Source organism: Cryptomeria japonica, chromosome 2 (assembly GCF_030272615.1).
Source record: "Cryptomeria japonica chromosome 2, Sugi_1.0, whole genome shotgun sequence".
Classification (NCBI taxonomy): domain Eukaryota; kingdom Viridiplantae; phylum Streptophyta; class Pinopsida; order Cupressales; family Cupressaceae; genus Cryptomeria; species Cryptomeria japonica.
In genome coordinates, this window is record NC_081406.1 from 543,967,333 (window position 1) to 543,979,563 (window position 12,231).

Sequence of the window (12,231 nt, forward strand, 5' to 3'; positions counted from 1 at the left end):
TTTCGACTTCCATTCCGTAGAGACCCAAAAGCTAGATGGAGGCTCGCAAGAGAGGGAGCTGGCGCATAGCAATCGGGTTTCTCGAACGTTCAAGGACCGAGCTCACTTGCGGATAGGGCAAAATCCGCCAAGCAACCCAAAAGGTATACGGGGGCTCGAATCGAATCGCCTAGGCGGCCACAACAAGGACGTGTTGGATCGACTACCGGTGCCAAACCATTCAGCAAGATGAATCTGTGTCGAGGCCGGATAGAGATTCTTAGAGAGCACCTGCATAGCATTCAGGAGACCTGCCGCGTCCCTCACACTTGACAAATGGTGGTGCACGTTTATAAATCCGAGTGATCCAACCCTTTCGAGCACCAACATTGGTCGAGATAGAGGGGCACGGGGGGAGTTGCGTGAGACAACACAGTCCCCTATATAAGTTATTTGTCCGATTCTCACACATCTGAAGATTGGTCATCAAATCGGACAACCCAAACTTCTGACTTTCGTCCTAGAGAGCCCAAGAGCTATCTAAAACGTTCATGGCCGGAACTCGATTGCGGCTATACCAATCCACCAAGCAACCCAAAAGCTAGACTGGAGCTCTAGTTGAATTACCTCGGTGGCCACTGCAAGGACGTGTTGGAGCGACTACCATTGCCGAACCATTCTGCAGGTTGAGTCCATACCGAGGCCACATAGAGATTCTCGAAGAGCTCCTGCATAGCAATTAGGAGACTTGTCGTGTCCATCACAATCGATAAATGCTGGTGCAAGATTTTTGCATTCGAGCGCTCCAACCAGTCGAGCACCAGCATCAATCAACATAAAGGGGCACGGGGGGAGGATGCTTGAGAACAACACCTCCCCTATATAAGTTATTTGTCCGATTCTCAAACAGCCAAAGTCTAGTCATCTAATCGGGACAAAGACCACAACTTCCGACTTTGCCCACAATGCAAGTCATCGAATCGAACATCGGCCCCTGAGTCGGACTCCATGCGTATGTAAGGTCATCCGACCCAACTTCCGCCTTCTTGCGCATTGCAGGTCATCAATTCGGTCATCTGACCCAACTTTCGCCTTCCTGCACAAGCCAGGCCATCAACTCGGTCATCCGACCCAACTTCTGCCTTCCTGCGCACCGCAGGTCATCAATTCGGTCATCCGACCCAACTTCTGCCTTCCTGCACAAGCCAGGCCATCAACTCGGTCATCCGACCCAACTTCCGCCTTCCTGCGCAAGCCAGGCCATCAACTCGTTCATTTGACCCAACTTCCACCTTCCTGCGCAAGCCAGGCCATCAACTCGGTCATCCGACCCAACTTCTGCCTTGGGAAAATAGAAACAGAAGCCCAAAGTCTTCAACACTTCTATTGTCCTATCAACCTTCTAAAATGATTATTATGGTAACAACGTACAACATACAACAGCTCAAGGCTGTCAATATAATGCACTCCTAAAGTGCTACGAACAAGAACAATTAAAAGCACTAAGTCTTGTAGCTTCTTCTTATCATGAACACTTATGTAATATCCCTTGGCTAATCTGACCCTGTTTTGCTTATATGAACACCAAGGAATATTGTCAAACATTTGGCATACAATGTTTGAAGCCGCTATAGTGAATTCTTTATTTGTCTTCTTTGGGTTTGTAGGCTGCAAATGAAGTTATGGAAAGCTTCTAACAATGCAAAGTTGTTATAGAAATGATATACTAGCTGTTTTAGACCTTTCCACACATATGTAATGACTGAAATTAACTAGTACAGCTAGTTGACATTAAGACAAACACTTGTCATGCATCCGAAAGTACACCTACAGCCATTAGGCATTTAAGCAAACAATTGGCATGAAAGCTAAATGGCTGATCAACGTAGAATGTTACCATGAATGTGGAATATGCAAATTATATTTCCATTAAACATATGCAACCTCCAAATATTTCATGATATAATCATAATAGAAAATGATGCAATGAAGTAATGATTTTCTAATACAATGATCATAGATAGAAAACCTAGTATTTCAATGGCTGCCTTAATATATTGGTTTGATTCTCCTCATATGCAAATCCCTTGTCAAATATATATAGCTATTCAACCTTTCTAAATCCCCTTCTATAGAACTCCAACTACTGTAGCGCACTGTTCACGGCACTGTTCATGCGCACTGTTCATGCGCACTGTAGCAGCAAGAACAAACTTGCAATCTGCTCTTAAAACCTTGAATAATTTGTTGATAATCTCTCCCAACAAGAATGATATAACTCCATGTGCCAAAGAAGGATGATTCACAACCAATTATAAATGTTCTCCAACAATAAACTCAAACCCTTGTAGAAAACTTCACGAATTTGCACAAATGAAAGAACTGAAGTTTCTTTCCCACAACTGCAATAATTCAGGTGTTATTTCACACCTTCAAAATTGCTATCAATAGGAAGTTTTCGTTTCCTATGATCAAAGAAGAAAATTGCGAAAGCCCTAGGCTCCACAATAAAAATCAATCAAAATACTATTCATCAACTGGATGCTGAGAATGAACTCTTGCCTTTCCTTTTATTCTTTCCTTAAGAGAGCTCAAACACCTTCCTGGCCAATGTGGGATAAAAGATTTATTCCCACATTAAATTATTCACTTAACGCACTTTATTATATTAAAGTGACTTTATTATTATAAAGTTACTTTAGAACTTTATAATAATATTAAAATATTAAATAAATCACTTAAGTCACTTAAACTTTAATATCTCTTGATGTACTTGTCTGATTGCTAAACCGTCTGAGCCAGGAGTCGACTCTCCCTGTTCTCCATGTGATTGGATGCCTGTCTAAAAATAGAAACCTTGAATAGTGACTTACTATAAATAGTAAGTATGTGGAACTGAGTCTAGAAATAGCTGCAAAGGCCCAATCAAGGTTGACACTGCCAATAAGCTCTGCTCAGGTGTCTTTCTATTAATAGGAACCCTGACTCTCCCAAAATAGTAACTTACTATAAATAGTAAGTGTGCCAATCTGAGTCAAAAAACCTGTGCAAAGGCCAAAACCTGAATCCAGCTGAAGAGTAATGTCTCTAATCACCAAGTAATTGCCACACGAGGCCCTCTATCAATAATTCTTAGCCTACGAGGGTCAAATGATAGGCTAATTCTTACAAACTCTGATGCTCGCAAAATGGGGACATTACAACTTAACTATGCTAATTTAACCTTCAATATTTGCAGCACAAAGTCTGTAAGAAATCATATTAAAGCTCTTTTCAACAACCTTACTAGAATCTCAAGTATATGCAGAAAAAATATATCACTGTAACATAGGAATACAATGAAAATATGAACAAAGTATCAACACAAAGTTTGTAAACTCAAATGTTCTCCTTATATTGCTTGAGAGTCAAATTTACAAGTATGAAACACAAAGTTTTTTATCACTGTAAATTTCTGTAGAGGTTTTCTTGCTTGCCCAAAAAGATTCATATTACATAGAGCACCCTCCAATATATAGGAGAGGAGATAAGAGCAAAAAGTGGGAGAAATCCAACTAAGAAAGACTTATTCCACAACTAACTATGACTTATTCCAAATTATAGTCTTACTGTCTTTCAACTTGTAATTTGTTTACATGTAATTACAAGTTACAAGAATACAAGTAATGTGACTACTTGCAATTACAAGTTTCGATATTTTTGACAAATTACAAATGTATAATTGAAACTAATCTAAGTGTGAGACACGACTTTATTTACATCATCCTTTGTCTAAGAGGTCTTCATGCTGCTGACATTTGAAGTGTTCAAGATTGGTGAAGGTATTTGTCCAAGAACATCAACTTGCATCATTTGACCATGAATGGTAATGGCAGTGACCTTATAAAGATCAACCACTGAACTTGAAGATAATAAACATTCTTTATTGGCCACTGTGATAGTGAAAGTCATTGCTTTTTATTGCATAGCATTGCTTTTGTCAGTGTCTTTCACTTCGACATTTATCACTGCCATAATGCATTCTAATAATGCATTCCTCTATTGCATTACTCCTTCACTTGTTAAGTCCTCTCTTATTGTGGCATTGATCTCCACATTTAGTAAAGGAAAGAAAATATTCCCAATGGTGAGACTAGGACTCTCATCCCTGATTCTAGATAGGACTTGACTTGGTCACTGTTCTCTGCTTCATAGACAATTTGTAATTGGGTTTCTAAGACCCGAGCAAGTAAAGACAACTTGAAATCTGGTTTCGAAGACCCGATTGCAAGTAAAGACAACTTGTAATTGGGTTTCTAAGACCTGATTGCAAGTAAAGACAAATGACTTGTAATTTGAATAAAAACTCCCTACTTGCAGAGAGGAACTCAAAACCCAATTTTGAACAAAAAGCTAAGAAATCGTAAACTAAGGCCGAAAAAATTTGGACAAAGATGACAAACACACCCTCTAACGATTTGACATTAACAAAAAACAAGTTTTGATCCTCGTAAAACGTGCCTTAGAGAAGAAAACTACGAATTTTGAGTAAAAATTTGTAGGGGTTGTCTATTTTTTAAAAATTCAAAAATTGAGACAACAAAAAGATCTGAACAAAAGAGGGGCACAATTTGTAATTTGAATCAAGGAAAAAATAATGGTCTCCAGAGTGAAATTCTGGTGAGTTTTCAAATTCAAATTGCACATGCACATCTTAGTCTCTTCAAACCCTTGAGACATTCTTTACATTTATTTTTTAAAGTTAATAATAACCGCTGTACCCTGTGGATGCATATTTGAGGCTATTATGACATCCTCCTCATTTGGGGATCTCTTGGGGTTGGGGACAGAACATCCCCTTCCAGTTTTTGTTTTTTGTGGATGTCCCTGGGATCTAATTAGAGAAACTGAACACACAAGGAAACCAAGAATGCGGAAGAGAAAACTTAGAAAGAGAAATACTTGATTGATAATCAAAAAAAGAGAGCAAACATCTCTTTATAGTAATACAAACTCGTAAACCTAAAAGTGAACCCAAAATAACTTAGAAAACCTTACGTTATATTATTACATTACCAAAGAGGCTTTATTATAAGAAGTATCCACGATAAACTACTAAATGACCATTATAATAATATGATACTAACATAACATATAGTGTAACAGATTTCTCGACTCTTCCCATCTTTGGTGGTATTTCTGAGGATGTCCTTTAGTGATTGTTAATTGGGAACAATCTTCTGTCTTGGATGCCCCTAACATGACATCCCCCACCTGCCACAAACCATAAATTAGTAAGGAAACTTAAAACAACAAACAAAAACCCTAGAGCCTTTATGGGGGACATCCTCTTCTGTTTAACACTCAAAAACCCAAGCCCACATTCATTTTATGTTTTCATTATTTGCTTATTTTGCAAGCAAGAAGAGGAAGGAAAACTGAGAAGAGGGAGGAGGAATATGATTTTTGGATCAGTTAATTCATTACTTTAAGCTATTTTAAATTTTAAATTTTAAATATTAATTTTGAATATTATTTTATTATCTTGTTCCTGCCATTCCCAAAATCTAGAAATTTTTTTTGCTTTCCCTGAAAACCGTGTCGCTGTCCCTGTCCCTGAAGATCAGAAGAACACTGATGATAAGTAACAAATTTTTGTAGGGTATGGTGTCAATTTCTTTCCGCACCACTTAATTTTGGCTAAACCTTGTGGTAACTTAAATACTTTCAAGGAAGCTGTCCATGTTTAAAGGTTGATGAATCCTGCAAACTACAATTATTTATGTATTTACTTATTATAAGTTCTGGATTTGTAAATGCCAAGGCGGTGGTAGTAACAAAAGGCTTGAAGAGGAATGCTGCAAAAAAAATGCATCTTTTTAGTTTTTATGTGTTTCCTTGGAATTTTCTTGAATTTGCACAAGGATGAAGATTGTAAAGAATACTTGCAATAAATCCTTGTTTGTGCAGTGATTAATATTCCTTCAGTCCCATAGTGTATTCCAAGTTTTTATGCCTTTATTTAACAATTGCACCATAGATTTGTCTTACATCTAATGTAAAATGCAATTGAATTTAAGCATTTCTCATAAAGTGGTTAATTTTCGTACACAATCGTTGAATTTTTATTTGTATTTTATTATTAGTTCATTTGTTATCATAAAATTCATTTAAAAAGTATTTTTGTTATGGCTTCCTTATCTTGGATGATTTGAATTTTTCTTTTTTCATCTATGTTTGTCATAGATGTATGCTGTGCCATTGAGACACTGTTTTAAGTCTGTTTCACTCATGTCTATTGGTTAGCTGTATGTTTTGCTAACAATTTGTTTCCTATTAATCCTCTTCGTTGTCATACTCTGAATCTAAATACATTTTTAGATATGTACTTGCCTTGTTCTCTTTATTATTTAGCAATTTTATCCCCATTTGTCTTTACATTTTCACCTGTTCATTTTTATGGGTCTGGATTAAAATATAGCATCTTCATTTGATTCCAGGATATCTCAGGTGTCCAATCAAACTTTGAAATCTGTTTTTATTTTAATAAAATAAATAAATAAAAAAACACAATCGTCTTTCTTGCGAGTGGTGGCTGTCTTCTCCATTTCCATTATCAACTATTAGATTGAGTAAATACTTTACAATACAAATGCTTCAGACTAATTAGCTATTTTACACAAGAAGGAATGACAATTTGTTTCTTTGGAACTTGGTATTTATGGTTCGAGTCTTGACATTCATCACACTATAATGAATACTTAAATTTAACTGACATTTGTATGAATTCAATTGATTGAAAACTGAATCATTAGCTTCATAATCATTCTCATTTGGTATGCTTGAGATTCAGCAATATCCCAACACATTATATGGCAAGTTTCCTTGAACTCATTTAATGATGATTCATATATGAAAGACACTGCACAAGCAACCATATCATCCATATTATACATCTATCTGCATTAGCTTGCTCTAATGCTTGCAAATTTGAGCTCGTGGATGTCAAACTGTGATTGGAAATATGAAGAGTAGTACTCAACAGAAGATCGATGGCAGAATGCCATGCTTGTCCCCTGCACGACATCCCCTTTTACACTCTTTGATACTAGTAATTGTCTCATGTCCTTGGTACACGATTGTGACTCAGGAGATGGGTATTATCCATTCTTGAATTGAGAGGAATAATAGTGATGGGTTCATTATGCTCAATCCTCTCCCTTAGCAGTTAAGGGGTTTGCTATGTTTCCTCCTTTCCTCAGCATTTGTTCTTCTTAATACCTATTATACCTGATTTTCTCCACAATTACTCTTCATAAAACAAAAAGGCAGATTTTGAACTTCAACTTAGTGGCGGTAACTTCTGATATCACTAGAGTTCATTCTTTTTTGGGGTTATAATTTCTCAGCAATTAAACATTTATTTTGGTTCTATTTAATAGAACTGCAACTTCCCTGACTTGGTTTTATATGACATTGCCCACTGGATTGAAAATTGATGCACCACTCTTGTTGCATTTGAGCAAATCTCATACATCTCTATCAAAATGTTTAAAAGCTTGCGGTGTGCATTTACTAATATGTATCCTATGGTAAGTTTATCTGTACTTAGTAGCATATTGTTGCATTCTACCAATCTTTTCTTTTGCTGTTTGGTTGACCCCTTATTTGTAAGATGAGTTTATTTTATGTCACCATTGTTTTAGATGTCCCATTGGTATTCTTGAGTCTATCGAGTTTAAGTGATAAATTTGTAGTTTGTTTTGTTTGCCCGGTTTGTTGATCATTTTAATTTTCAATATTAGTTTGGGTAGATATTTATCTCTAATATGTTGCATTTGGTTTTGTTTCAGATCAAGATTATGTTCTTCAGTTTGTGCCATCAGCAAATCGCATAGAGCTTTTGCAATCGAATTCATGCCCAACTTTGATAACAAGCCATGTAGAGAAATTGTAAATTAATCTATGGATGGTGCGTTGTACCATGCTCATTTTTGTAGCGAGCCTCCCATAATCCATATGTTGAATCGAGCAATAAAATCACTCTTGATGTTTATGTTCCCTTAATATGTGCAATTCTTTTCTCTACTTTCATAATATGATAAAATAAATTTTGCTTGTTTTATTTTTGATGTTTTTAGGCATCTTTCAGTTACGAGAATATGTAATGTTGATTTTTTCCTTCACTAGACAGAAATTCAAGGCAATGTGTTCTTTTCAGTCTATAAAGCCTGTATAACTCAATGGAATAAACCAAGGAGACGTTGAAACTAATTTGGTTGTAAGTGATTAACTATCATGTACATTAGTTCTATTGGTTCTAATTTAGGATGCTTTCTGCAAGATAACACATTTAAGTAATCCGTAAGACCATATAATGCTTTTGATTTTTGATTCCATACGTTCCACAGTTATCTATGCCAAAGCCTTTGCTTAGTTTATGAGTTGTTAGTGCATTCTCTTTTGTGATACATCCAATTTTTCACTGGTACTGCACTGAACAACAGTTGCATTATCGTTGCAATGTTCAATAAAATATTAATATATCTATATCAAATTGAAGTTGTTTTTCGTGGTTATACCATTGTAACCCAAGATTCAAACACATTGTGACTAAAAGAATGGATTGCAAGATCCCACGTGAGAAAAATTACATGCACGTCCTCATGCTTGACTTTCCAATGATAGAATGAGGCAAACAAAAGCCAATAAAATAGGGCTCAAGGGTTTGTGTACAGGGATGATTAGTCCATTTGGAATGTTGTTGAGGCTTTTGTTGGAGCAACTGTCTTTGATAACAGGCTGTTTGTTTCCAAAAGGTCTCAGTAAACTTGTAATGAACATCGAGGATTTGGAATTGAATTTAACGGTGGGAGCAAACAAAATAGATTGAAGAACAAGTTGATTGAATAGTTGGTCAACACCATTTTTATTTGAGGCTGCAAGGCCTAGTTGCAGGAGAAGATGGATGATTTCTGCTGGGATAATGTAAGGACTATGTTTTTGTTCATTTTTTGTAAGATGAACTTAAAGTATATCGAGCTAATCTAAAATACTTAAAAGCTTTCAAAAAAATCTCAATAACCAAAGTTCAATCTTTGATAAAATACAAGGTTGCATGGGTACGGGGGTTCTTGGAGACGTCGGGTACTGGTATTGGTACTGGTACGGCTATTTTTTCAAAATAGGAGACGTGGGTACTTGGAGATGCCAAATTTTTTTTTTTAATATAATTTAATAATTTATAGAAAATCTGAAAATCTGATGACATTGGACTTTCAAAACAAGAAATAACATTAAGTATTAACTATTAACTATGAAGTTTAGGATCAAAATGCCATACAATCATTGTGTCATAGTTTCAAACTGATTAGTGATTAGAAATTTTATATTTATAATCTACTCTTCTTCCCCATTATCATCCATATCAAGGTCATCAGCTATGAGGCTCTCCAAATAGTCATCACTATCAAATTCGGGTTCCTCTGATGGTAGAATAACAGGGGGTAAATCAGCTACTCCATCTGCTTCAACCACTTCATCTACAATGGCTGCAAAATCTCCATCAGGTGAAATTTGATCCCATTTTGCCAAAGGACCCTCATTGTATCCAGGATCTACATGAGAGAGAAGACGAAGTGAGCTATGAATGTACACCAGGTTCTCTGCTTTCTTTGATCCTAATCGGTTCTTCTTCAGTGAATGAATGAACCCATAAGTGCTCCAATTTCTCTCACAAGATGAAGAGCTAGCCACTTGTGAGAGTAATTGTATTGCAAATGATTGCAATTCAGGGGTTTCACTTCCATGATTCCACCACCACTCTATAGGGTCTTTCTTTACTTTCATATCATATATAGCTTCCACGGAAGCAAAATCACCTTGCCCATGTGTAAACTTATTCCATTGAGTCCTCATAACCGAAGCTTCCTCACCTCGACCATAAATCTTTTTAACCACAGCCCAAAAGCCTTTCATTACCTCTCTATCTTGATGTGGAGCTCTCTTTTTGGTCACTTCTATATCATACCATTTAGGATTAAGGGCATAGGTAGCACAATGAAGAGGTGTGTTAAGTTTGTTCCACCTTCCATGTAACTTTTCTTCTATCAAAGGATATAGAGAAATATCTTTTGTATCAGTTATCTTCTTTACTCTTTCACACATGGAATCTATTGCTTCATAAACCTCTCCCAAACATGCCTTATCTGAATCTGCAAATTTGATCACTTCACATATGGGTTTAATAAAGTCCACAACAAACTTAACATCAGCCCAAAAATGTTCATCAAGGACCATAGCTCTCACTTCAATTGCAATATCTGATGTAGATTGTTTCCAAGCTGCCCATGCATCACTAACAACCGTGGAACACAAAGCTCCTTTGACTTCACAAAGGCGGTCAAGAAGAATGAAGTAAGAAGCAAAACGGGTGTCAGCAGGTTTGAGAAGTTCCACCTTGGCAAACTTATGATAAATGGCTTGTGTATGGTGATGGTTACATATGAACATTTGTATCTTTCTTCCCTTCTCTATGAGATCTGAAATCCATTGGAACTTGCCAATATCCTTGAGAGCATTATTTAATGAATGCACACAACATAGTGTCCAAAATATCTGCCTGTACCTCTTTTGCACCAACATGCCTGCTGCTTTACAAACAGGGGCAGCATCAGTAACAACTTGGACTACATGTGATGCCCCCACCTCCTCAATGCTATCACATAGCTGGCTATGAAGAAATTCTGCATTTTTTTCTTGCCTTGAACAATCTATTGCCTTCAAAAAATAAGGCCCTTTGCTACATGTTACCATGATATTAAGTAGTGGACGATTCCTAGCATCTGTCCACCCATCCATCACAATACTACATCCTTCTTGAGCCCACACTCTTTTCAATGGTGCAGTTAGTTCCTCTAATCGACTTTTTTCTTTATCAACAAGAGTAGTGCGAAGCTTCTCATACCCAGGTGGCTTATAGCCCGTTGGTGCATTGTTGATAGCACGAACCATCTCTTCATAGAATGAAGAGCGAGCAACATTGAATGATATTCCATTTGCATAAAAGAATCGTCCAATGGCTGCATCAACTGCTTTTCGTCCTTGCACATCAAACAATCTTCCAATGGGGTTTGCGCTGCCAATGTGTGGTCTTTTGGGAGCCGGTTCAGTTGCTAAACCTCTAAAAGTCACATCCACCTTTGACTCTCTATCATGACTGTAAGTTGTAGTAGCTGCCCTTGTTGTTGAAGCATAAGAGCTTTGCATAACAACTTTCCCATCAGCCCTTTCCTGTTCTCTCATAGCATCATATCTTTCACACTCATTTGGACAACCTTCAACACCATTACATGGCAAGTGGAGGAAATGAGCCTTCACCCTCGTGTAGGTACCTTTCCATCCCAAATTACAAAGTTTGCATTTGATAGTGGCTATTCCACTTGATCTTTTCGGCCTCGGACCATGATCAACATACTTCCATAGTGGGTACAACCCTTGTCTTCCTCCGCTCGACATTTTGAATGCTCAATTTGAATAAAAAATTAAAGTTTAAAATTAAAACAAAAGAATAAAATGATTATAATTTTTATTCTTACTGCTCAATCTGGTAATATTAAACATGGCTAATATTTTGGTAAAATCTGAAATCATTAATAATAAATAAAAATATTAAATAATTTCAATAAAATCATTAATAAAAAATTAAAAATATTACACATGGCTAATATTCTGGTAAAATCATTAATAGAAATATTAAAAATTGAAATTATTAATAAATAAAAATATTAAAAAAATTATTAAAATGCAATTTTAATTTTTTAAATGTAATAATAATATTTTTTAATTTTTAAGTATATGAACTATGAAGTTCTCATATACTTGAAAATAAAAAAATATTATTATTACATTAAAAAAATTAAAATTGCATTCACACTGAAACATTCACATTTCATAGTATATGAACTGTGAATGTTCGATGGTTAACCATCGAACATTCACAGTTCTTTTACTGTGAAAAATGAAAAATCGATGTATTGGAACCCAGCAAAAACATAGACAAAACTAAAATTTAATGGTCGAAGTTGAATGCAAAATAAATAAAACCTGTTGTTGGCTGCAAATCGTGTTTAACTCGCCTGCAAATCTGAATCCTAAAACCAGTATTTCGGCGCTATTCTGGACTTCGCGCGGCTGCAACGTGTTCGCGCGACTGCAACTAGTGTTCGCGCGATGCAAATGGGTTCGTTTTAGGGTTTCGTTGACTGTTTGGCC

At 36.3% G+C, this 12,231-nt stretch overlaps 2 protein-coding genes across 3 annotated transcripts in view; one reads left to right on the top strand and one right to left on the bottom strand.

Moving 5' to 3' along the window:
- The window catches only part of LOC131052321 (NAD-capped RNA hydrolase DXO1), a 222,787-nt gene extending 214,704 nt beyond the window's left edge, over positions 1-8,083 (top strand). For both annotated transcript variants that reach the window (XM_057986955.2, XM_057986954.2), the window contains exon 13: positions 7,812-8,083. In XM_057986955.2, the coding sequence (XP_057842938.2) occupies positions 7,812-7,856 (45 nt within the window). In that variant the 3' untranslated portion in view covers positions 7,857-8,083. The remainder of the gene's footprint in view (positions 1-7,811) is intronic.
- Positions 8,084-9,357: 1,274 nt separating this feature from the next.
- Positions 9,358-11,475, bottom strand: LOC131865473 (uncharacterized). The gene has a single exon (XM_059215325.1). It carries the CDS (start codon positions 11,473-11,475, stop codon positions 9,358-9,360), a length of 2,118 nt encoding a protein of 705 aa, XP_059071308.1.
- Positions 11,476-12,231: the final 756 nt, after the last annotated feature.

Coding starts and splice junctions, on each gene's coding strand:
- LOC131865473 (XM_059215325.1), bottom strand. CDS start 11,475: ATGTCGAGCGGAGGAAGACAAGGGTTGTACCCACTATGGAAGTATGTT.